The sequence below is a fragment of the Colletotrichum spaethianum genome (genome assembly GCF_022836535.1).
Source record: "Colletotrichum spaethianum MAFF 239500 DNA, contig48, whole genome shotgun sequence".
NCBI classification, from domain to species: Eukaryota; Fungi; Ascomycota; class Sordariomycetes; order Glomerellales; family Glomerellaceae; genus Colletotrichum; species Colletotrichum spaethianum.
Window position 1 is genome coordinate 209,639 of NW_026054818.1, and position 24,067 is coordinate 233,705.

Here is a 24,067-nt window from a genome sequence, read left to right on the forward strand (position 1 = left end):
TCACAGCTCAACAGCCGGCTGGGGTAGCTCTACAGAGAAGCCGGTTGTATAAATGGCTATTGGCAATGCTCGATTTCCGAAGTCGCCAAGCGTGGCCGTGCGTGTGATGAGAAGATGACCATTACCAACGTAGTTCGTCCCTCTGAGTTTTCGGGGTTTGGAAGACCAAAGAATTTTGAGACAGGATTTGAGATCCCTAGATCTTTCTGTTTACATGAGCCATGTAGCTGGGCAATGTTCTCAGCTTTCTTGCAGCAGCAGGCGTACAACATGCAAAGGGTTTAGTTTCTCAGTAACTGCTGCGCAGAAAACAATTTTGCTTCAGTCCTTTGGAATTCATCTGGTCTCATCGTGTAAATTCGCAGGACATGCCGCTGTTCAATAGAGACCAGTATGTAGTGTCAACGCCCTGGAAGGTCCAGTCACCAGCTTCGGCAGTGATGCTAGGGCATGGCCACCCCCTAGGTAATCAGCGCTGAACCCAGCACAGAAATCTTCGTGTGGAATGGTGTTGTCTTCGCCCAGAAGCACCTCCAATGCTACGGCAGGAGGCGTCTCCTGGTAGGCTTCAGATGAGACGGTGGTGGTGTTGCTTGGTGTGGGAAGCTGCGAGTGACTTAGATCCAGCGTGTGTGGCTCGGCGGCCTGGTTCGCGGTTGTTTTGATGTTAATAACGCCAAGGTATGGAATGCTAAGCTTCAGGTTCCTTGCCGCTTCAGGGTAGGGACTTGAAGTCATGCCGTTGCAGCAGTCAACAATCGGGAGAAGCTGTCGGATGATTTCTGCACTTTCACCGGACAGCTTGTCGTCGTTCAGGAGGGCCAGTTCCTCCATCTTGGCCATGACAGTCTCTGCCAGTGCTCGGTCTTCGTTTCGCTGTCTTGACCAGTCTTCTTCACGTACGTTGGGAGGTCGGCTGAGGTGCCCCAGTAAAAGTGTCATAGAAGCCATCAGCGACGAGTAGTCAATATGGCGACATGAAAAGGCTGCATCGTTTGCAGTTCTGAAGATGACGCAACGTTTCAATACCGCCCGGCTCGACTCTAGACACGTGTTCTTGCTGTAGTCAAATCGGCTGTTCGTCTGGTTGCGAAGCATGTATGGAAGGTGCAAAAGGATAAGCAGACTGTGATGATGAATCTGAAGCATCAGGTGCGACATGGTGCTCATCTGGGCCGCTGTATCGGTGGGGTCAGGCAAGAGCGGTATCTCCCACCACGCCCTGCCCATGGCTTTGGCTGCGGTTTCGAGCTCGCAGTCGACCGACTGCGTGATGGCATAGGCTTCATTGGTCGGTACGCGGTTTCTCTCGATGACGCGGAGGGCAACGGCGGTGTACTTCTTTTCCAGTCTCTCCATGGGGGTATCCTGTGCCAGAAACTCTTCAGACATGAAGCTGTTGTCCTGCGTTCCAGCCGAGAGTCCAAGCAGGAGAGAAATCCAGCGGTCACAGGCGTTTATGCGACTCCATAGCGCCTGAGAAGAAGGTATGGTATTCGGATTGGTTGTCGGATCACACGACTTCAGAAGACGTGCACCATCCGCCTCAATTCCCATCAGCTGCGCTAAGCTCAGCGCTCTTCTCATTGCGAGCCACGCCTTTCGAAGATTCCCACAATTGAGCAAATAAAACCCCTGAAGGAGTAGGCATTGCAAGCCTTCCACAGAGCCAAGGAGCTCGTCGTTCGAAGTGACCAAGCTAGCCACTGTAACCCACTCGTTCATCTTGTCCTGGATAGAACCTTTTTGGCTGAGTTCAAGTTGAGTAGAATCAAAGGAGGGCGGTAGCTGTTGAAGACAGATGGTCAACTGTAGTAAGTGCTTTGCCAGTAGAGCGGGGTGCTTGGCAACGTCTAGCATGGTGGTGAGAGAGGCCAACGGCGGAGACTTGCCGTCGAGGATGTCTTGATACGAATAGAAGATGAATAAGACGAAGACGGGGCCCCTGCTCGAATGAACAATAGTGTTTGCGTCTTGAGGAGAGGGGAATGCAGCGTGGACCTCTTGGCATACTTTCTCGTACTTCCAACCGCTCCGGGGACGGTCTTGTCTCGGGCGTGTCGGTGCCGGACCGGGTACCGAAGAGGATACGGTGACGCGCTTGGAAGGCCTCGCCAATTCGGGCGGGGTACTGTCGGACTCAGATGCCCCTAGAGACCCTTCGGCCAGTGACGCTGGAGTGTTTGCCTTGTTGACAGTTGATGCATCCGGAGCCATTTTGTCGGCCAGCTTCACCATCAGTTCTTCAAGTCGTCCGAGCCGCTGAGCAAGCCCACGCTCAGGCTGGCCATGCGGTTCATCGTCGATGAATTCTTGACTAACACAGATGGTACCGCGAGCCTGGCAACCGTTGCATGTTTGCTCCTCATTGGACGTGAACTCGCAGCGGATCTTTCTCTTTCTACCTGAGCAAGATGTCAGCGCCGCGAGGGAGGAGCCAAGCGGCCAGGATTCGGAGAAGCGGCATCGCATTCGGACGAACTTACACTGCCAACAGCTTCGCGTACCCTTGCGAACCTTACGTTTCTTTGTTGGTCTCTCGTCCATGGTTTCAGACTTGGATTTGGAGCCGATAGCAGCGCGCGAGTCGTTGGATGCTTTCAAAGCGCGCGAGATCATAAATCAAAGGACGCACAGTACTTGACATTGGGTTGACAAGCTTCAGATAGAAATGCGGAGTAGAATGCGACTCCTCTCGAAAAAGAAGACGCCATATCACGACTTTCGGCACCAAACCATTGACTCTCATTGACGTTGTTGATGCATGTACGTGCTTACGGATCTTTCGTCCGTTTCATCCGTTCGGAGGCCGAGAACGGACGAATCGTCTAGGAACGGGGAACTGGGTACGTACTCCAGCCGGACGAACATGGTCCGAGTCACGTGATACGTCCAATGAGATATGAATGCTTCTCCGCTCTATTCTAAGCGTCGGTTTGTTATTGGCTAATAGGCTCTCCGCTACACTTTCTAGGCTTAGATAGGCAGAACCTTGTCTTGATTTAGCCTGGACTTGAAGTTCCCTCGCGGTACGTACCGATCGCGGCCGTGAGAGCAGAGAGTGGTACGCCCGCACTCACTGATTTCTCCCCCTCATTTCGTCTCCTCAGTTGTTGATCCTTTTGTGACGGAGTCAGACCATTTCCATGGTTGCTTACTAACTCCTAGCAGCCATTACGAGTCGTAGACCAACGAGACATCGTCTAACTAACTAGCTAACCGCCATCTGCCAGTGCTGGCCAATCCCGCTTGACTTTGGTTGACCGGCAGGGTCTCTTCCGTCTTTGAATAGCGTCATTGAGCGTCAGTTCAGAGATGCCGAAGGGCTTCCAGGCAGGAGTGAGTCTTTTAGGACTAATGGAACTCGGGCCACCTGAACTTCAGCCCTAAGGTAGCCGCCGCTTGGCTGCTTGACCCTTAACATGGGTCCCGAATCTGATTACAAGTTCGTTACCGTCGACGCTGTTGAGGGGACCTTCCAGCCGGCCAACAAGTCTGTCCGAAGCCATGCCATTCGAACTGCTATCCACAGGGGCGGCTCTCAATTGGGAGCCTCAACGGCTCTCATCTCTCAAGGGACCATAAGGGGCAAGGCGCATCTGAAAGGTCGCTTCAGGTTGGGCGGCACAGCAACCAAAGCCAAGAACCCCAAGAACCAACGCCGCAAGGATACGTCTGAACCTCTTGTACGACGATTACCCCTTTGATTTTTATTATTTTTATTTTTATTATTTTTCTTTCACAGCTCGCACACTCGGTTACTCACGTCTTCTCAGTCTCCGGATATCTATGAACTGCTGTCACAGGCTTCTCTTCCACCCTGGATCCAAAGGCTGGGTAGTGATAGTGCTGATCCCTTCAACACGTTACCAATCCCTAATAGTCCATCAGTTGACGCTCTCGTAAAATACTGTGAGATGGACCCAATATTCTTCTAGAGCCGAATCTTCGTACTTCTTTGTAAGCTCACTCTGCAGTCACCACTAGGTTCAACCTTAACTCGACCACAACCGATACCAAGCGGCCATGGTTCCCATATGCCATGCAGAGCTCTCTCATCATGCGCACCACGCTCGCCCTGGCCGCCGAGTTTCTCGCGGCAACGATGCCGTTGCCCGACCCCAAGCTTCAACGAGAAGGGTACCTGCAAAAGGGAGAGGCGATGCGTATGGTCAGGAGCCGCTTGGAATCCCGCGAGTCTGCTCAGCTGGCGAGCGATGATCTGTCCGTATTGGCTGGTGTTGCCATGCTGGGGAGTGTTGAAGTGAGTCGACGATAAATGCTCTGCCGCTTTTTTTAAAAGCTTTTTTCTTTATTTAATGCTGATAATCGCCGATAGGCTTTCCAAGGTCATTTCTCGGCGGCCGAGGTCCACCTGACTGGGCTTCATGCCATGATCACAGCGCGCGGCGGGCCGGACACGATCAAGCACGACTATATCCTCTGCCGTTCTATCAATTGGTGAGCACTCATTGCCGACTTGGAAACATGACCCACTCGCTCACCAATCTTCATCAGGATCGATATCCAAGTGGCATCAGGTCTGGGAAGGGTTCCCAAATTCCCCATGTTCCACACCCTCGATCAGGTGTCCCTTCCGTCGTCGGTGGTAAGTCGCGCAATGATGCCTTCACTGCGTCATCTGGACAGACTGGGGGGCCACAAACCTGACGAGGGCAACGAGCCACGCAGGATTTTCACGACGCTGAGGCAGGCAATCTGCTCGCAGGCGGGGGCCGTGGCAGCGGACGACATCAGAATCGTCATGAACACAGCCGACAGCACGATCCTGCACTTCCTTTACGCGGAGCGGCGGACGGCTACGCCAGTCCAGAAACGCTTCCTCGTCCTTGTCTCGGCGGCCCATGTGTTCCTGTATGCCGTCTTGCGGGAAATTCCAACGACGGGGCACATGGTCCGCATACTGGTATCACGGATGCGGGCGGCGTTGGAGGACGCCGACGCCATCGCCCTCATATGGGTCTCCCACGATGCCGCCCTCATGTGGGTTCTGTTCGTTGGCGTCGTCGGCTCCGGAACAACAGAAGACCGTGTGTGGTTCGTGTCAAGGCTGGTCAAGGTGTTGGAGAGAGCCAGGGACATTTTGCCGCCGGAGAGGTGCACGCGCGAGAACCTGCAACAGCTTCTTGCAGGATTCCTGTGGAGGGACAAGTATTGCCTGCCGGCTCTAGACGACGCATGGGCTCAGTGGGAGCGTGGGGTCACGTAGCTAGAATAGAACATGTGATTTTTGCTTGCAAAGCCAAGTAGTAAGACTGGCATTGGTCCATTTCGGTTCCGCCGTTCCCCAGGTTTTCGGAGAGCTCGGCGCGAATGCTGAATGGTTCGGACCACGTTGCTGACACATCATTCGCTGCTCGGAGTCAACGCATGCCGGGATAGCCCATTTTGCAGTAATGTCGGTCGATGATGCGTTCATCCGGCTGAAACCGAAGGGGGACGTACACGACTCAGTCACCCAAGTGTCATTTCAGGGACACAGGGACACAGGGACACAGGAACAACTCAATTGGAACACCTCTATCGACGACTTGTAGAATTCCCGCACCGCCGTCCAAGATTGCCATTTTCGAAGCAACCGGCCCCAACCCCGCAAATCTACCCCGGATTCAATGACACAATTGGAATTACCAACAGCTTCGCCCCAACCCTTGCCTGGTGCCAGGGCCCCGTGGCTGCGGGCTCCCCGTTTTCGAGGGGGCCCCTAACCCCTTTGGCATGACCCCTTGCCAGAAAACAAGGAGGAGCGAGCAAAAACCCGTCGGAAACCGCGTCGACGTGTTTCCTGGTTATTGCGCGCGTCGGCCGAGTCCTCGACGCAAGCTTGAACCTTCGGGGCCGCCACAAGCGGCAGATCAGCAAAATGACTGCAGTGCTCATCACCTCAGTTTGACATCGATGCAACACACCCTTTTCGACGGCCTTATCTTTCATTACCACCACAGGCAAGGAAACCAGCGGAACTTTCGTCACCCACACTGTTGATGAAACTGATTGTGCTTGCTAATCCCATCTCCTTAATGTCGGGCAACCACTCGGCGTAAATGCGCTCCGTTCGCAAACAGTCCCCCTTCCATCCGACGCCGAGACTGTTATCTCGAGAGTTGGTAATGGTTGTATGTCAAACAAACTGAGTAGCTAAACCCACTAGCCAGTCACAATCCTTTCAAATGCGGGTGAAATGGGAAGAAAAATAGGGTCTGGTTACAGAAAGTTGGGGTTCGGTTCTCGCACCAAAGTCGAGTCTCTCTGCCTGAAGCAAGGATGGTGTCAAGGTCCTGTCGCGTGAGATCTGGTCCAGTTCGCCTCGCCAACGCATGCCGAGCGTGGGATATGCAGGGGTCTGCGTCCTTGTGTGCAGGGAAGTACGTAGGAGGCGTCGACAAGCCTTTTTCAGCCTTCTAGGCGATCTTCTAGAAGCCTTCCCAATACGTGACCGCGAAAGTGGGATCGGCAAGGATCACGACTCGAGGATGTCGGAAATGTACGGGACCAAGACGACGCTATTACGTTTCGCCCTACGGTTCTCTGCGGGTAAGCGGCTTTGCAACCACTGCTGGTTAGCGCATCGGCGTATCACTGCAAAACCTGTCGACGGCTCTGCGGGAGGGAGGACGGAACGGCCGCTGATGGTGGTGTTTCTCAGGGACAGCTCAGGCCCCCCTTGCTCGGCAATCGTCGAGCTTGGCTCGTCTTATTTCGTCTAAAAGCTTTGAGCCGCATACTCTTGGCCCAACGTCCGATGTTTTTCACACAATGACGCTGTTTTCTTCGCCGTCGAGTTTCAGCGCTCAGAGATAAGAGAGAGTTTACCGTTCCTTGTTTCCTCCCCCTCGCGGATGCCGTGCAGGCAACAGAGGCCCGTCATCCCAGTCGAGCCAGGCTTGTTCCCAGCGCCACCGGTCGTATTTCGGGGTTGATCGTTGGCATGGACTGACTCAAGGGGTAAGGTGAGGCCACCCTGCGGCTCGGTTTCTGGGTCCGTTAGGTAAAGAATAGGTCACAATATCCACCGTATTACGATGTGAAAACTCTTCCAATTGTCTTAGTCCCGCAATACCACCAGCGCGTCTCCATCAACACGCCTCTACAGCGCAGTACTCGCTCGTCGCGGACCTGGTTTTCTTGACAGCGCAAAGTGTCATACTGGCTGAGAAACTCGGAACGCCAAAGGGCCAGTGTCATTCTGGAATCTCAGGGACACTGGTCAATTTCGCGGGGAAAGTCTACAACGGTTTATTCCCCCGCAATTCCAACACGCATGGAAGCAGGCAAGGGCCGGGTTGATGTGACCTTTGATAACCATTGTCTCCATAGAGTCTCTTGGACTGACGAACTCTTGCCGCCCACTCACACGCTGACCATTCATGTCACCCCCAGCTACCGGTGACACCGCCCACGATCGCGGGGGCCAGAGATAAGACCCTGGTCCAATGATCGTTGATGCCGGGACCAGTCGAGTTGAACGCTCTCAACTCGACGAGGTCGAGCCCTCGGCATGACTCCGGGGTCGGTGCTGGTTGCTCCGCCCCTTGCCACATATATCCTGCCTTTTGTCTTCCCATCTTCTTGATGTTTTTTCCTCACTTCCTTCAGTCCAAGCGGCACTTGACTCTCATCACTTCTTTCTTCTTCAACTGAAGTCAGACTAGCTCAACCCGGTCCATCTCTTGTGTGTGCGCGCGGTCCTGTTGCACCACCACTCTTCAACACAAACAAGCCTCGGCAACCCAGTTGACATCACTCCTGTTTAAAAAAAAGTCTACCGCCAAGGACCCACGCCACACAACCCGGGAAAAAACCGACCACTCCAACAAAACAAAGCATTTCACGATGGACCACGACCAGATTAGACAGAACCAGGCCATGGCCACCGAGAGCAAGGACTACAAGTCCGACGGCGCCGTCGTTGCCCCTCAGTTCTCCCGCGACGCCGTCTTCCCCGGTGAGGTTGTCGGCGAGGTCACCGACCTCAACCGCCAAGACCTCGAGAAACAGAAGGCCGCCCAGGGTAGCGCCCACTTCCACCGCCTCGGCTGGAAGCGTCTCACTGTCGTCCTCATTGTTGAGGCCATCGCCCTCGGCAGTCTGAGTCTGCCCTCCGCCTTCGCCACTCTTGGAATGGTTGCTGGTGTCATTCTTAGCGTCGGTCTCGGTATTGTCGCCATCTACACTAGTGACGTCGTCGGTCAGGTCAAGATCAAGTTCCCTCACGTCTCTCACTATGCCGATGCTGGCCAGCTCATGTTCGGTCGTTTCGGATACGAAATCATCGGTGCTATGTTTGTGCTGCAGTTGACGTTCCTGGTGAGCTCTCACACCCTCACTGGCGCCATCGCTTTTGGCAACATCACCAACGACGGCGCCTGCTCCATTGTGTTCGCCGTCGTTTCCGCGATTATCCTCCTTGTCCTCGCCATCCCTCCCTCGTTCGCCGAAGTCGCCATTTTGGGATACATCGACTTTGTGTCCATCATCCTGGCCATCGGCATCACCATCATCGCGACCGGTGTCAACAAGGGAAGCATCACCACTGCGGCCTGGTCCGCCTGGCCCAAGGACGGCATTACTTTCGCTGAGGCCTTCATCGCTATCACGAACATCGTCTTTGCCTACTCCTTCGCCATTTGCCAGTTCTCTTTCATGGATGAGATGCACACCCCCACCGACTACGTTAAGTCTATCTGGGCTCTTGGTCTTATTGAGATCTTCATCTACACCGTCACTGGCGCCCTCATCTACGCATTTGTTGGTCAGGAGGTTCAGTCCCCCGCCCTGCTTTCGGCCGGCCACACCATCTCCAAGGTTGCTTTCGGTGTTGCTTTGCCTGTTATCTTCATTTCAGGATCAATCAACACCACTGTCGTCGCTCGCTACATCCACGGCCGTGTTTACAAGAACTCCATCATCCGCTTCATCAACACCAAGATGGGCTGGATCACCTGGTTGGGCCTGATCACCATCATCACGGTCTTCGCCTTCATCATCGCTGAGGCCATTCCCTTCTTCTCTGAGCTCCTGTCCATCAGCTCTTCGCTCTTCATCTCCGGCTTCACTTTCTACTTCCCTTCCCTGATGTGGTTCATGCTCATCCGCGACGGTTCTCCGTTTGCCAAGAAAAACCTCACCATGACTGCTCTTCACGGTGTCTCCTTCCTCATTGGTATTATTGTTCTTGTCTGCGGTACCTACGCCAGTATTGTTGAGATTGTAAGTCTCTACGTCTTAATCAGCCCACTAGCATGTCACTAACGATTTTCTACAGGATCTCAAGTTCAAGACCGGAAAGATCAGCAGCCCCTTCACATGTGCTCCTCTGGGCTAAATGCCAAGAGCATTGATTTCATAGTTATTTTAGTCCAGATAATAATACCCCTTCCGTTATCTTGGAACAAGTTAACTGTTCATCTTCATTGATGCATCTTTTTGCTAACACTTTGATCATTGCAAACGAGAGATTTATGGTGAACGTAGCCCCTGCTGCTCAATCTGATAATTTTGACTTCATTTAAACGCCTAGTCAACTAGCGAAGTTGCACTTCCGCTCTCTTGATCTATCGGACTCCAAAATCTCGGTCGCTACAGAAAAACCAATCACGGACGGTTTCTTGCACCGTGAGGTTCAAGATGATGAGAGACACGATGAACAAGAACAGGTGAAATGCGGACCAATTGATTACACGGTAACTTGACATCTCAAACAAGAATTACTAGGCACTATCAAGGACAAACTCTAGTGCCAACTAGACGTGAATATACTCGCTTTTCTCACCGCCCTTCCACTTGGGCCGCGGGTAGAAGAGGAAGCTATTTATTGTGTCAGCAAATAGCATCGTCGAAGTAGGAATCTCGGTATTGTAGACCTCCACACCCCTTAAGACGGGGCAGTGGAACCCTGCGGTTGTTAACGGGCCTGGCCGACTTGGGGTCTTTGCCCTCCTTGAGTCGCCACATGCCTCCGTCTTCGGTTCCAGACGAGAGGCGGATGTGGATCTACTGGAAGATGTCGTTGCCGTGGTTGTGGACCCTGCAGTTGACGTTGGGTCCCGTGTGGATTGAGGTGGATGTGATTCACCAGAAACTGATTTATGTCAGGAAGACGTCAGTAACTTACTTACGGTCCAGAATTCCAGGTGGAATGTGCGACTTGACATCGTGGAGACTGAAATAGAAACCAGCCATGTTGGTGAACGCAAGCCTCTTGAGATCAGTGACCCACTAAAGCACGTGGGCCTCAGGGGAATCAAGACCAAGCTTCTTCGACTTGAGATTCGTCCAAACGAAACATCTTCTGCCTTTGACAATGCGTTGGGCTATCGAACAAAGACGATCTTTAGAAGCACAACGTCCTTCTTCTTTCGGCGCAAATTTCTTATTGCTACTGATAGTGGGCGCAATTCAAGAGAAAGCGGGCCGGCCAGTTGAGAGAAGAGCGCGTGTCCTCAATGAAGGCAAACGGCCTCTACAACACCTTAACACCATCATTCTGCTCAAATGGGGTCATAGAAAGCGACTCTGTGGTCCGCATAACGGTTTGTACTTTTCTCTCCTAATCCCGATAGAAGCCACTACACCGAACCCCGTACCACCAGAAACCACAACGACGCTGCCCTAACCACGTAATGGATTGACATGTTTCATCATTTACGTGGGTCATGGGCTGAAAAGCAATGTCAGTCACCCGTTAAAAAGCTGCATTATGGGTTGTTTGATTTCTTGTCCATAATTTATTGGTCCGGCTTGCACCTTCTTCATATTCCTCTAGCAACTAGGCAACCACTTCACAAACATCTATTTTGTCCATTGCCTGCTCAGTCCGCCCGATTCAGGTGGTAATGTGCCCCAAGGTCGTTACAGCATTTCAGCTACTGTCGCTTGTTCTTCGGCAGGTATCTGTCTGGATCTTCTGTTTATTTCGGAGGGGCATTTCCTTTCCAAGCACTCGACTTCTTATCTCTCTATGTGTTCCATTGGTCCTCGCAAAAAGAGTCTAAGCCTGTTGTACCAGCATCTGTGCAGTACCTATAATTCGCAGTTGTCTATCCCGTGAACGATAGTTCGGTCCTTATCGGCGAGGACACATTTGGTGACACCGTCCTCGTCTTGGGTAAATACAGGCCAGCCCGGACCTTTCGGGGCCGCCTTGTCGCTATTGTTGCACACAGTTGCGGTGATGGTATTATTCACGCTTCCATCGGCCATGTGCAGTGGCATCTTATGTACTGGGCGCATACGTTCGCGCCAGTAAGGAGCGTGACTAGGAGAACAAGTGTTGTCTTCATTTTCGAAATGAATGTTTGGAAGTAAGTGTAGTTCTGATGGACTTTTGATCAGTTGCCGTTGAGATGGTGTAGCGATCCCATCGTGCCCGCTCTCGTTGCTTCGATTAGATCGCAAAACTTGAGTGCTTGGGGCAATTGATATCGATACCCGCTCGTCTTCATCCGAATCTGTTTTTGAGCATGCCAGTGAGTCCACGACATACACCGAAGCCTTTTCGCTGAAGGAGGAACCTATCACTCTCCTTCCAGGTTGAAATACGAAATATGTGAGTTATCGAGATGCTACATGGGGCTGAAATGACCTAGAAGCTACACAGAAAACAAGGGTCGATGTTTGTGTCACTTAGCTCGCCGCCGATCGGTTTAACAAGTTGCCACAGCCTCATGAATTTGACCTTTAACTTTCGGAAGAGCGCTGGTTAATGAAAGGCACTCTTTCAACCACTCAGTGGGTCTGTAAGGCTTGCACCTAGACCAGTATTTTAGTCAAGTTGAACTTGGGCACAAGAAGGCTAGTGGTGGCAGGATTCGTTTCAGGCAACAGTATGACATCCAGAAATCCTGGGCATATCGGTATATTGCTTACTGAGCGAGTGCTGTGTTGATGTTGGGTTGAAAGCACCGCTCCATTATCCAATGTGACACATGGTCTGCGATACACCCTCTCAGCTGCTGTCAAAAACAACCGGCCATACAAGAACCACTGGGAGCGGTGCATGATCGAGTATGGCAATCAGCCGTACAAAAGGGTAGGAAAGTTGTGTTGGTTTGACATGAAAGGATTGCAATCACCAGTCAATCGCATGTCGATGATTTAATCAGTCCTGCGGGGCGCACCGCCAAAAATGATCGGATTAGTGACAATGCAAACCTTACTTGATTCAACGGAGCTTGTGTTGCTGTAGACTTCGAGACCGAAACTGCGTATACCTTGTCTTGCATTTGCGCCTTGGTTTTGGGTTCTTGAACCAATGAAAACGAGTGGAAAGACCTGTGTTTGGCATAATCACTGAAACCTTCGACTTAAGATTTCGGGCTGATGCCAACAGTGGAATTAATCGAAAACAGCGCCAATCTCTAAAGGTTGAAAATAGAAACCAGAATATTCTAACCAATGCAGCCGTCCGGACTTCCCTTTATCAAAGTACACTTTGCCCGGTAATTACTGTAATGCTGGATCATTGGTTATTGCCTATACCGACCAGGGTCATTTCATAATGAAGCTTGGGTCCAGTTGAGGAATTAAAAGGCTTGCGGTACTTATACATAACAGAGTATCCACACATGTCAGAAGCTCAATCCGCAGATCCCTTACTATTCGGTCCTGTGGTTTATGGGAGTGAGATTGCTCTGCTAGTTGTTATCGGAATACATTCATTATCACTTTAAAACTGAGGCTCGCCTATGTTGAAGAAAATGAGATTTCTAGTAGTATCAAAACAAGATTAGTCTAGTTGTGTTGTTTATAGAGCCTTCTACTGGTCTAAATGCCGGGACACCACGAAGCTCTTTACATAATTGTCAGACGAAGCTACGAAAAACGAGAATTCGTTGCACCTTCTGATCTCTACTCTCAATTGCAATGAGGTTACTCTCTATTACAAATCTCTTCTTGATAGCTGCCCTCTTCTTGGGCACTGTAATTGGCACAGTAATTCTTCCTCTGATCTCTGTGCAGTGACGGTTTATTGATTTATCCTGCATAGCTTGCAGTAGGAACCCCCCCCCCCCCCCCCCCCCCCCCCCGATTTCAACGAAGCACTCAATTCTTACAACTTTACCTTAGGGAAACGACGCCCACACTGTTGTGAAAGGCATGTCAAGCCGCCAGACCAGAGGTGTCTTCACTAATGGCTACGAGCAGGGCAAACGGCCTGTTGTTCGGGCTGTAGTCGACAAGACTGATTACAAGATCACAGTATTAGATGCATGGAACGGCCGTAACCTAACTAGGCCATCGCCACTCCATCTCAACGAGGTTTTAAAAGCCTTGTGGGAAGATGAAGGCTTGGAGCTAAGCCAGCTGCGTTCCATAGAGTTTGATAAGGTCGTCAATTACCAAACATTGGCCGCGAGAACAGCTATAAGACTAACTAGTGGCTTTGATCACGGTGTGGAGTTTGAAGTTAAGGAACCTACGGAGGGCGAGAGTGACGCAAAGTGGAGCAGCCTATTTGAAAGCCCTCTTGGAAAGGTCGCGCGGAGGTTGGCTAATGAGGGTGGCAACCTGGTTGACAAATTCGAAGTAAGGGACGAAGTGTGGTCTCCAAAAGTGACGTGGGAGTACTTGACCGTCCAAATTAGCTAGTATGCACACACGAGAACAAACATACTTACTGAATAGAATTGGATAGTGCTTGCTCTCGCAGACTTTACGGTCCCAAGTTAAAGCCAAAATGTACCAATAATGCACTACGAATCAAAGCCATTTCTTAGCAGACACTGCCCTCATAGCACCGCATATCAGCAGGTTGGCTGGCGGTGGCCAAGAACCAACCCGCCACTGAGACTTGGCGATGTTCATCTTTCTAAAAAAGATCACGCGTCTCTCAGATCTACTGCGCTTCTGTCATTTTAGCCCACCAAGTCGCCAACAATGCAGGAAGACATTCACAAATAAATCTGAAAACCAGATCTAAAAACCTGACAAAAAACCTGAGGCTTTTTACAGTACTTCAAAAGTAGCAACCGGCCAACTCGCAGTATAAAGTTAGGCCAACTGGAATTGGGCAAGAGTACCAGCAATAATGCAAGCTGCATTTTGGGATGATTTGGCCGTTGGCTAAAACACTTTACTTCGGATGTCAATAACACACAAGCTACCTAAGTACAAGAACTCATCTCTGCCCTACTTTTATCCTAAAAACCTTACAACCTAGAATGTTAATTATTGCTGTGATGCCTTTACAAGTGCTAGCGACTGGCGGTGCCGGTGACTAGCAGGTGCTGGGGACTGGTAGGTGCTAAAGGCTGGCGGGTGCTGCTAACTGCTAGTAGCTACAGGCATCGGTAATTAACTACGCCTAATTGCTGTAATTACCTACTAAGGTAAGGGACTAGATGCTGGCAAGCAGCTGTAGGCGGGCTAGGTGCTGGCTGTCCGGCGTGTAAGTGACTCGACCTGGCTTTAGGCCTGTAGTCGGCGGGTTGGCACTAATGTATCACCGTACTGTTACCAGTCTCAATAAATCAAGTCCTCACCTTCCTTCAACTTGACATGATTGATTGGTTTGCTTCAGACAGTTATCTGTGCAGTTGCAGCTAATGGAAGTGCAGGGATCGACCCTGGCGTTCCGGGCACTGGATGAACTCCATCTCCTCCCTCATGTAAAAGCGGAACATTTACTCGATACTTGATTGGCTGAACTGGAGCTTTTATGAACTTCCGTGAGACACGACTGAGCGTCTCTTGGGGATGGGTTACCTTCTGCACTTGGATGGACTAAGGTTCCTACGACTCGCTCACCGGGCCCCCCTACACTAGTGCGATCCAGATATAGATGGGCACCCTTTGCGACAACCATCTGCTGGATGATACTCCCATGGCTAACGTTGGCTGCATGATTCGGTTCAATGTCTGCATCGCCACTCATCACAAGGCCAGCATGGAAAGTCGCCGTCTAAAAATGATGTTGAGCCACCGGTGTCGGGCGTTTCAATCCCATGTTGCTGAAGCAATATCAATGAAACATCAATAGCACATACAACACCAGGTATTCTTTGGTCGTCACCAATCTAACTGCTAGTCCAGTCTTCACAAATCTGTTACATATGAAACAGAGGCAGCAGTCTTGTGATAGCTTCAGCAACTCAATGATAATCAAAGGTTAAATGGCCCTGCTGCACACATGCTTGTGGGTTCTTGCGTATTGAACACTGCCATATTCTAACAGGACAGCCGTGTGTTGCCATTGTCGCTAATCTTGCTAAGTAAACTCAGTTGGACCTGTAAGTCAACAGTATTCCTAGCTGTCGACCATAGCAAAACAGATGCTGCAGAAACCTTGCTATCAGCAGCCTAGGCAGCAGCTGGCGTATTAGTATAACAGGAGAACGATCTAATTGTACTATCTTCTCAAATAAAATGACTTACACTGTGTGTTCTTGTCTCTCAAAATGCTCGTCACAGATTCCATCTTCTCACCTCAGGCGACGGACCATACCAAGCTTATAATCGGTGGGATCCCAGCACGTCTTCGCCAGATCTAGCTGCTTAGGTTCAGGGGTTTGAATACGTTATCTCAAATGTAATTCATAATGAAATCGTCCGATTATTACTCAAGGACTTCTTTGTACATGAGTTGTGATTTGGCTTGACGAATCGAAATCTTATGGCCTTTTTCTCGCCCCTGATCTTCTGCTCTCCTCTCTCCTCTGATCCTTCCTTGTGCTTTTATAAGCATATCGGTTACTGCTTCGCCCAGCAGCTAGAGTCACCGGCAGCTCCAATGTTGTTGCACGCGGTTCTCCAGCGGCAGTTGTTAAAGAATAGGGCTACCCCTCCACCAATACCGACGTTAGCTACTCCAATCGAGCAGTAATCGCGGCCATTGCTAGGCGACGAGATATAATTTCCTGCAAAGTTGGCACAAATTTTCTTGGTAGCTGCGTTGTTGGCGCTGTTGTCGGCATTTTGACACATACAAGAGCCGTAGGTGGAGCAAGACAACGCCAGGGTGGGCAGAAGGGCAGCAATAATGGCGGTAGCCTAGAAATAATGTTAGCAAGTTGATTACGACGAATCTTTTACTCTAACCGCTTACGTGAATCTGCATTTTGACAGGATAAAGAGGTCTTTGTGTATAAGGATAAGTGGTTTAGGAGTGATGCTGGTGCTGATCTAGCAAGAGAGCCGGCAGCCATCGTCTGTATTTATACTACTCTGCATGTCGGGTTGGAGTTGAAGAACTGCGCCGCCATGGTGTATGCCATGGATCTAGGGGTCATTCCAACACGAGCTGAAATGAGAATTATATCTCTGACTAAATGCATTCACGGCGTATATTAAAACGTCGTATATCTGGACATGGCTTCCCTTTACGCTGTTTGATGGTTAATTTGTACCAATTTACCTTGAACTCGACCAGGGTTCGGGTCCGGGTTCGGTTTCGGTACCTGCCGATAAGAGGTATGAGGCTTTAGGGGAACAAGCTTACTGTAACAAGTGAGTCAGAGCAACAACTATTGCACACATCAAATTATTCAGCGAGGATGAATCCGAGTCATCATTCCCTGCTCGGCACTACACAGATACAGGCGCACAATGACCAGTTGCGCCAGTCGTAACATTCCGGAAGAGCCGGTGAAGCTTCCTATTACTTTAAGTTACATCAGTCCTGTCCACTATTCAAGAGGTTACCTAAACTTTTGTAACTAAGATGTCTGTTGACTTCTGTAAGGTTTCGATCTTTGGTTCAAAAAGGGTTGGTGATGCCAGAGGTTTTGTGTATCCAAATTTCGACACAGCCACGGAAATTTTCGTAAGCTCGATGACACAAAGCAATGAAATCAGTTGCAAATTGAGCTCAATCCGTGATGCTCGGCCTAAGAACGCTATACAATTCATTCCTTGTAGCTTAAGAGGTAGTTCCACTTCGGAAGGCACATGTCTAACTACCTAGGAAGAACTCGCCTACGTAGATTGATATGGTATCCACTTATTGGCCTCATCAATCTAAGCAACAATACGGCGGTGAACTCTTTACCTATTTCCGTATTCCCCAAAGGTTCGCGGTTTGCGAACGGTCATGAATGCTTCTGGAAGATTTTTCATGGCATAAATCGATCGGAGGCTCAATTATTGCCATTTTTTGTATCTTGATTGGTGCCAGATTACACTTGAAGAAAGGATCACGGTCCTGTGGAAGCCGCTTGACAGTATCCATGCACTGGGAAAGATTATAAGAGTCTCTTCAAAATTGTGGGAGGCTCATGCTCAGCCACAATGATCTCAAAATCCACGAAGCGACCATTTCAGCCATGCTCAACCGTTCAATATAATCCACTCTACCATCCTCTCCATGCGAGGTTCGAAGCAGTGTCCACCACCCTTGCACGAGCTCCTTGGTGAATCACGTAGATCAACATCACCTACTTTGCTCTCAGGTCCGGCGAGCGCTTTCATTTTGACAACTTTTTTGTGATATGATGAGAACAAGGAGACGCCTTTGAGAATGCGATGTTTTTCTGCTGGGGACTTGATTCACTATGCACAATATCGCTGTCTGCCACGCTGTCGCCTGCTGATGGGGTCAATCTCGGAGGACCTTGCTGCAATGATGTATGCAAGGGATGCATGTGAATACCAGGTCATGCCCTCTAACCACAAGCGCTTGCATTGTTGAGATAAAACCTTGTCCACCAAGAGTTCACGCCCGTGTTCAGATAAAAGTTACTGAAGCTGTGTTGCCAATACTGTAAAGACATGTAAGAACCGGTTGTAATGGAAAGAGACAAGACAGAACCATTGGCCCCACTGAGGTGGAAGAATCTCCGAAAGCTTTGGCCAACAGACTCCAGTTGAATTACATCGGGTTGACATTTTGTATACAATGACTGTGTAGTTGATGATTTCAAGTAACCTGCTGGGCTTGCAGCGTATTGTACAAACATGCTTCCACTTCATTCAGCAGGCTGGTTCATTTTGCGTTGACCTTAGAAAGAAAACGCAAGGGAAAAAAAGAACGCCATCGTGAGGGGTTGAGAGTGGATATCTTTGAACTCTCGACGTACTCACGACGAAATGAATACAGCCGTCGCAAGCACGCTGGAGCGGGCGTTTGAGAAGTTTTTTTTCATGCTAATAGAAGACGAGGACGATGCAATTAGAGACACGAGGATATTAACTAGGGGTTTCCAGTTCTAGATCTGTTAGAGAACCAATTCTTCCAAGGAAATTTCCGCCTGGGTTTACTACAATCGGTGGCATTACAATCAGAACTAATTGCCGCATCTAGAAATTGGACTGTGCACTAAGTGACGGTGGCGGCGCCAAATCAAGAGCATAGATCCTAGTTATCGCCAAGACTTCATCCACTGACTCGGTGCCACGCGATTTAAGAGACTTCGGGAACTAGTGAAGACCCGCAGGACCGTGAGATTGGTTTCGAAAAGAAATGTGACGTTGGATAATGTATTCAAAAAGCTTGATTTGGCAGTCAAGTGATTTCCGCACGTGGCTCTTTTTACGCCTTGCGGTTTGCTAAGGTTTAGACCATTTAGACAACAACTTGTACCGCCAGGTCGGATGTGCCTCGTGATCTTTGACTACGTAATCGTATCTGTCCTAAGTTGGATTTGCCTCAGAGCGCAGAAGATATTTTGTGTGAAGCGCTAATATCTAAAAGACATGTAGGCGTTGAAGGCCGCTGCAGCGAGGCAATGCAACTAGTGCGGAGTGGCAGCATGGCGTGGATTTGCCGTCAACTAAGTAATCAGTTGAGTGAAGTTCGAAGTCTCACATCAGAAAATCGAGGCTTTGATTTTTAAAAACCCTGTGCTGACTGTTACAGGCATAGACTGATTTCTTTTTCCATTCACGACAGTTGGATTAACTAATTTGTTAATCAAGAACGTACTCCGATAATACAACAAACACATATCCCTATTTCAAACAACAGCCGGCTTCTTTATTGTGTAAGAGTAAAAACGCGTTAGAAAATTCAACTGATGGCGTTTTGAAGACTGTGTCTTTCCGGCCCCAAGACATCCACCGCATGTACATGGCGGAGATCTTTTGAGGACTGGACAACTTAAAGGCACATGATCGTAACTTCATGAAAGTATTGAAGCAATGACCAAACATAAATATCAATAGTCCTTTGAGTACGTGATGTAATAACAGGCTAGGAAAATCGTAGATTAGGGTACCTAACCTCTGTAGGGGCTCATGCAGTAGATGGGAGAATATCTAGAGTGAAGTCTTCACATTAGAGAGAGATTGTATGATTTTTGTGATAACCAACAGGTCTGTTTTCAAGCGAATCCTCTTGCCCAGTGCAGGGTGCAAAGCCTGGTAAATGGTCTGGGAGTATCCAGGTGTCTCGCCCGTGATCTGAACGAACAAGCGTACGATGGATATCGTACACGACCCGTCACACCAGCTCAAAATCTAGCCAATCTCAAAACTTAAGGGGCAGCATGCAGAATAGACGTAATTGTGGCGACACTTTCGGGCGTCTGTCATAAGGCAGATTGTTGTGCTATCTGCGCCGCTGGGTTCGACAATTCGACAGTTCGGCGTTCCCAACCCGACTGTCTGGCATAGTGGCTGAAAATTTGCCCCTAGTTGTCTTGGCCCGAACTGTGTTGGTGCGGCGCAGGGATTGAAGCAGAAAATGGGTGTTTGTTCCGAGATGGCTTTGCAAGGGGAAAGAACAAAAATGTACCGCTCTCTGTGAGTGCAGCTAGAATGCATTGCCAGAAACGGCCTGAAGCGTATTGCAGCATTTGCAAAAAACATCTCAAGTTAGGGAAGTTTCATGTGCTTATGCTTCTCTTGTTCTGTTTTATACGATGTCCAATAACTCAGTCGGGTCTACATAGCTTATAGACCAGGGCAAGAATGAATCAGATAATCGCGTAACTGATGCGGGCGAGCGCGCAACACCGCACGTTATGCAGTACGTTCAATTTTCCTCTAGACGAGACGATCGGAATGTCCTGCACAAGGATGTTTGTCAACTGGGATACTGTTGTTTGCTGCGAACACCACCTTGAGCCAGGGGTTTGCTAGCGAAAGCGAATATATTGGTCGTATCTCATTTTTTCATCGCTTGGAACATCTTGGAAAGGCGTCGATTCAACCGAAGCCGACTACGATCGAGAATCGCCAACGCGATGTTGGTAGTGATCGTCTACTTGTGGATCGTTGAACGATTCATACGGTCTGGGGACGCTCGAAGACCGCAACTCGGTAATCGTTGGCGGCACAGGATGCCATGCCAGCCTTGGTTGGTGCCCCGCTGGGCGGAGGGCTTGATCAGTTTTCTTTGGCTATCAGTGTCACGTATGTTGATTCTGAAGGACATTGAATTCAGGCGTGTGCCAATGCGCTTGTCTCTGACCGCATTGTCCCCGAAATCTCGCCAACCTAATAACGCAATGCTGGCTCGCAATACCTGGTTCCTTCTTGTTGCCTCTGTTGTCTCCTCGTACGACGGTTTTGAACCTGGCAAGGCGCCGGTCCAAAAGCAGCATAGTTGTTTGTCGACTCGACAATAACGCCGCGTTGGCCCAAGAAACTGTTTGCCTGCCCCGCCAAAAAATGATTGCTGCGCCTATACTTCAATTTTCGTGCAGACTAGCACCTTGGACGCCTGGGAGAACAGGCGAAAGTTTGAACCCGCGTTCGGCGATGCTTCTTGTCCATCGCCGAACGGTCCTTCAACCACTCATATATGTCAGTGTGGTTGGACTACAACGCCGGACTTTCAATTGCTCTGATACTCATCACACTCAGCTCCCCGCCGAAATTTTCAGACATTTCACTGCTTGAGAATATTGGCGCCATCCGTTGAGCTATCGCTATATCAGAGACCGCTCATTCGTCGACAATGTCGACGCCGACAGCTGACCCCAACGCAGTTTTGTTCGGCGCTGCGCAGAACGTCAGCCGTCGGGTCCTTACAGTTATATGCTGGAGCAACGTTTCAACCTCGATCGCCTTCCTCTTGTTACGTTTATTCCTACGCTGGCGTCGCAATCACTGCTTTCTTCGTGACGACTACTGGATGATTCTCGGCTGGTTATGTATTCTGACGATGGCCATCCTGCAGATGGAGCAGAACAGCCCGTTGTATTACATTGTTCATCTACAAGCGGGACGCTTCATTCCCACCTCCGAGGAGGAGAAGAAACAGCAGGTGGAGCAGTACCTACGTTGGTCGTATGCATTGAACTTCATTTTCTGGACGGGATTATGGGCAGTGAAAGCAAGCATCTTGAACATCTTCTTCCATCTTGTCAGCCCAGTTCTGTTGCTTCGAAAACTGTGGTATTGGGTCGCTATTTTCACTTTCCTTGCCTACATTGGGGGATGGGTGGCTGGCTCACTCATATGCGACCACTTTACTGATCTCTTTGTTGCAGGTAAGTTTTCGATAATCATTTTCGTTTTAACCACCGCAGAAGAACGCTCTTCAACGGGGATAATCTGACTCTGCTATAATGATAGGCAAATGCACTTCGCCACAAGAATTTTGGCTTGCTCGCTTCAGCGTTTTCTACGCAACCGCCGCCGACATCACAACTGACTTGTTGATCATGAGTCTTCCCATCACGATGCTGCCTTCGCTACAACTCGACATCAAAAAGAAGATTGGTCTCGGCGTGGCTTTTAGCCTTGCGTTGGTCACAATTCTCACCTCTATTATCCGAATGACACAGGTTCTGAAGGGTGATACATTGGACATGGTCGGGCTGGCCACTTGGAGCATAACCGAGCTTGGTGTCGCCATCATTGTGGGATCACTGCCGCCCTTGAAAGTCCTTCTTGCCAGCGGCTTCAAAAAATACAACAGGAGCAGGAAAAATCACCAAAAGCCTTACATTAAAGACAATGGCAATAGTTATCGCCCTGATACGACGACTCGTTCTGTCATGGTCGCCGAATCCATTCCGTTGGACAATAGGCACAGAAGTGAGCAACTCGAGGGAGGTATATACGTTCTTAAAACATGCGATGTGCATTTTGAGGGCGAAGACAGGGCAAGAAATGAAGGAGAAGACGTAATTATGACAAAGGACCCTCCTACAGACAAGGCCTGAGGGCTGTGATGTTCTGGTTACTTCCGCTGAGTAGGCATCAGTACCGACCCAGTTTCAAACCCATTGCGGAATGAGATTTGTTTCATTACCATGCATAAAACTTAAAGACACCAATAGAAAATTGATGCTTTAGACTTGGAAGTTTCGGCAGCGTTCCCAAATCTTGTTACCTCGTGTCAGCGTATCTTAACTTAACCACTTGCTATTGACCTAAAAGTAGTTCACCGACCTTTTTATGGCAGAAAAGGCCTGGCGTTATTTTAATGACCGTGAAACTTCATGATGAGCCATTTTCATTGTTTCTATGCTCATGCTTCTAGTCACCAGCTACCCATGTTAGGAGTCGTCTGTCAGACATGCAGTTTCACCCTACCTCGAACCGATCCGAGTCAGCTGCTAGTTCTCACATCAGCAGTTTGCATCTTTAGTAGCACTTCATTATGTAGCTGTGAGAAGCACACTAATAGAAAATGACGAGTGCGACTGCATGAGTGGAAGTACATGATCAATCTTGATTTTTAGACAAGTCCAACGACGGACAATCCGTTTTTTAGAGTTGGCTGAACTCAAATCCAGTCAGTTTGGGAAATCTTGATTATTTAATTCTTATTGTTAGTCATTCAAAACATTACCTTGCGCCAACCTCTTTCAAGAAGTGATAGATCCGTGTTTTCATCAAGTTCAAACACAGCTGCTCGAGCTTGAATTTTAAGAAATTCCATGAGTCTCGCGTAGGCTAGAAGCCTTTTTACTGTAGTCATATAAAACTTAGTCAAAGATCAGTGTAGTTACTATCAGAGTGCAATGATACTTGATTCAATGCTATACTCGATTTACCCATGGAATCCCTTGAGACGCTTACTTGAACGGCCAGACGTTTATAATTTTGTGGGATGTCTCTTTGGCAATGAGGCATTATTCTTTAATCTTAATTCATGCAGAATTTGAAGATTGAAATACTCTATTTTGGAGACTGGCCATGTCGACTAAAGCTTTCATAAGTCTTTTTCTCTGCCTCAAGGCCGGTCGTAGGCGAATTCATTTGTAGTCTGCTAGCCTGACTCACAAGATTCTCTTCTTCAGAAGTGAATGAAATTGCTTGGAATCATTGGAAACCACCACTGAATCGATAGATCCCACCTCTATTCAATATTTGCACCGTGATATAATATAGTGAATGCAACCTATGACTATTATATATAAGAAGATCCCGTCAGCGTTGTTGGAGTTGACCATTGAGACATGACCAAGCGAAACAGAAACGACAGTAAGGCAATGCTGCAACAAAAGCAATTCAAAGATATTGAATAACATGCCGTAAAGACCAGAGAACCACTCATCAAGTCAGTTAATTTCTTGGAGGCATTGCTCCACTCGTCGACAGTGAAGCACGAACATTGTGACAGATAGTCTGACGTCCACCGACAGTCGAGATGCTCGGCAGACACGACAGTGAGCGTGACGATGAGATTCGTCGACAAGAAGAGGAGAGGGAGGAGGAGCGTTGGATAGAACGGGAAGAGGCCAGGGATTGGGCCGAGGTAAGTATTCCCTGTTCTGTACCGATTATTTGTCGAATAACCCTGAGGGCCGGACGATACATTGGCGGAGGGGCATCGACCAATGCATTGAAAGTTTTAGGGATTACTAACGATTCATTTTTTTCTTTTGTAGAGAATTCGCGAGGATATGGATAGAGCTCGGGAGAGAGACAGTGAACAAGAGCGGGAGCGCGAAAGAGAACGTGAGAGAGAACGTGAGCGCCACCGCTAGTTCGGATTCCCTCTATACAGTAGGAGAAATGATAGTGATCAAGATCGCTAGTCATATCTGAGTAGCAGTTAGTTAGATTAGTGAATCATCACTAATTAAGTAAAAGCAAAGTCATACCAGGACTTTAACTTTGTAGTTGTGTACGTTATCACGGTGGTAGGTCTCGTGCTTGACTAAGAACTCATAAACTTATTCTTAATATTTTTATGTTGAGATGTATCCAC

The 24,067-nt window shown here is 49.1% G+C and overlaps 7 protein-coding genes across 7 annotated transcripts; 5 read left to right on the forward strand and 2 right to left on the reverse strand.

Moving 5' to 3' along the window:
* Nucleotides 1-378: 378 nt before the first annotated feature.
* Nucleotides 379-2,547, reverse strand: ColSpa_11605 (transcription factor Sfl1; the record flags this gene model as incomplete). The annotated part of the gene is made up of 2 exons (XM_049277817.1): nt 379-2,405; nt 2,523-2,547. The coding sequence occupies 2 exons, from the start codon at nt 2,545-2,547 to the stop codon at nt 379-381; spliced, it is 2,052 nt and encodes a 683-aa protein (XP_049133774.1).
* An 875-nt stretch (nt 2,548-3,422) lies between these two features.
* ColSpa_11606 (uncharacterized protein) lies at nt 3,423-3,707 on the forward strand (the record flags this gene model as incomplete). Its single annotated transcript, XM_049277818.1, has 1 exon — nt 3,423-3,707. The coding sequence occupies one exon, from the start codon at nt 3,423-3,425 to the stop codon at nt 3,705-3,707; it is 285 nt and encodes a 94-aa protein (XP_049133775.1).
* A 353-nt stretch (nt 3,708-4,060) lies between these two features.
* On the forward strand, nt 4,061-5,230 carry ColSpa_11607 (uncharacterized protein; the record flags this gene model as incomplete). Its single annotated transcript, XM_049277819.1, has 4 exons — nt 4,061-4,264; nt 4,340-4,461; nt 4,519-4,609; nt 4,730-5,230. 4 exons carry the CDS (start codon nt 4,061-4,063, stop codon nt 5,228-5,230), a joined length of 918 nt encoding a protein of 305 aa, XP_049133776.1.
* A 2,624-nt stretch (nt 5,231-7,854) lies between these two features.
* On the forward strand, nt 7,855-9,346 carry ColSpa_11608 (N amino acid transport system protein; the record flags this gene model as incomplete). Its single annotated transcript, XM_049277820.1, has 2 exons — nt 7,855-9,231; nt 9,287-9,346. The coding sequence occupies 2 exons, from the start codon at nt 7,855-7,857 to the stop codon at nt 9,344-9,346; spliced, it is 1,437 nt and encodes a 478-aa protein (XP_049133777.1).
* A 6,365-nt stretch (nt 9,347-15,711) lies between these two features.
* ColSpa_11609 (uncharacterized protein) lies at nt 15,712-16,078 on the reverse strand (the record flags this gene model as incomplete). The annotated part of the gene is made up of 2 exons (XM_049277821.1): nt 15,712-16,011; nt 16,067-16,078. 2 exons carry the CDS (start codon nt 16,076-16,078, stop codon nt 15,712-15,714), a joined length of 312 nt encoding a protein of 103 aa, XP_049133778.1.
* Nucleotides 16,079-20,857: 4,779 nt separating this feature from the next.
* ColSpa_11610 (uncharacterized protein) lies at nt 20,858-22,070 on the forward strand (the record flags this gene model as incomplete). The annotated part of the gene is made up of 2 exons (XM_049277822.1): nt 20,858-21,392; nt 21,478-22,070. The coding sequence occupies 2 exons, from the start codon at nt 20,858-20,860 to the stop codon at nt 22,068-22,070; spliced, it is 1,128 nt and encodes a 375-aa protein (XP_049133779.1).
* Nucleotides 22,071-23,503: 1,433 nt separating this feature from the next.
* On the forward strand, nt 23,504-23,843 carry ColSpa_11611 (uncharacterized protein; the record flags this gene model as incomplete). Its single annotated transcript, XM_049277823.1, has 2 exons — nt 23,504-23,611; nt 23,745-23,843. The coding sequence occupies 2 exons, from the start codon at nt 23,504-23,506 to the stop codon at nt 23,841-23,843; spliced, it is 207 nt and encodes a 68-aa protein (XP_049133780.1).
* Between the last annotated feature and the right edge of the window lie 224 nt (nt 23,844-24,067).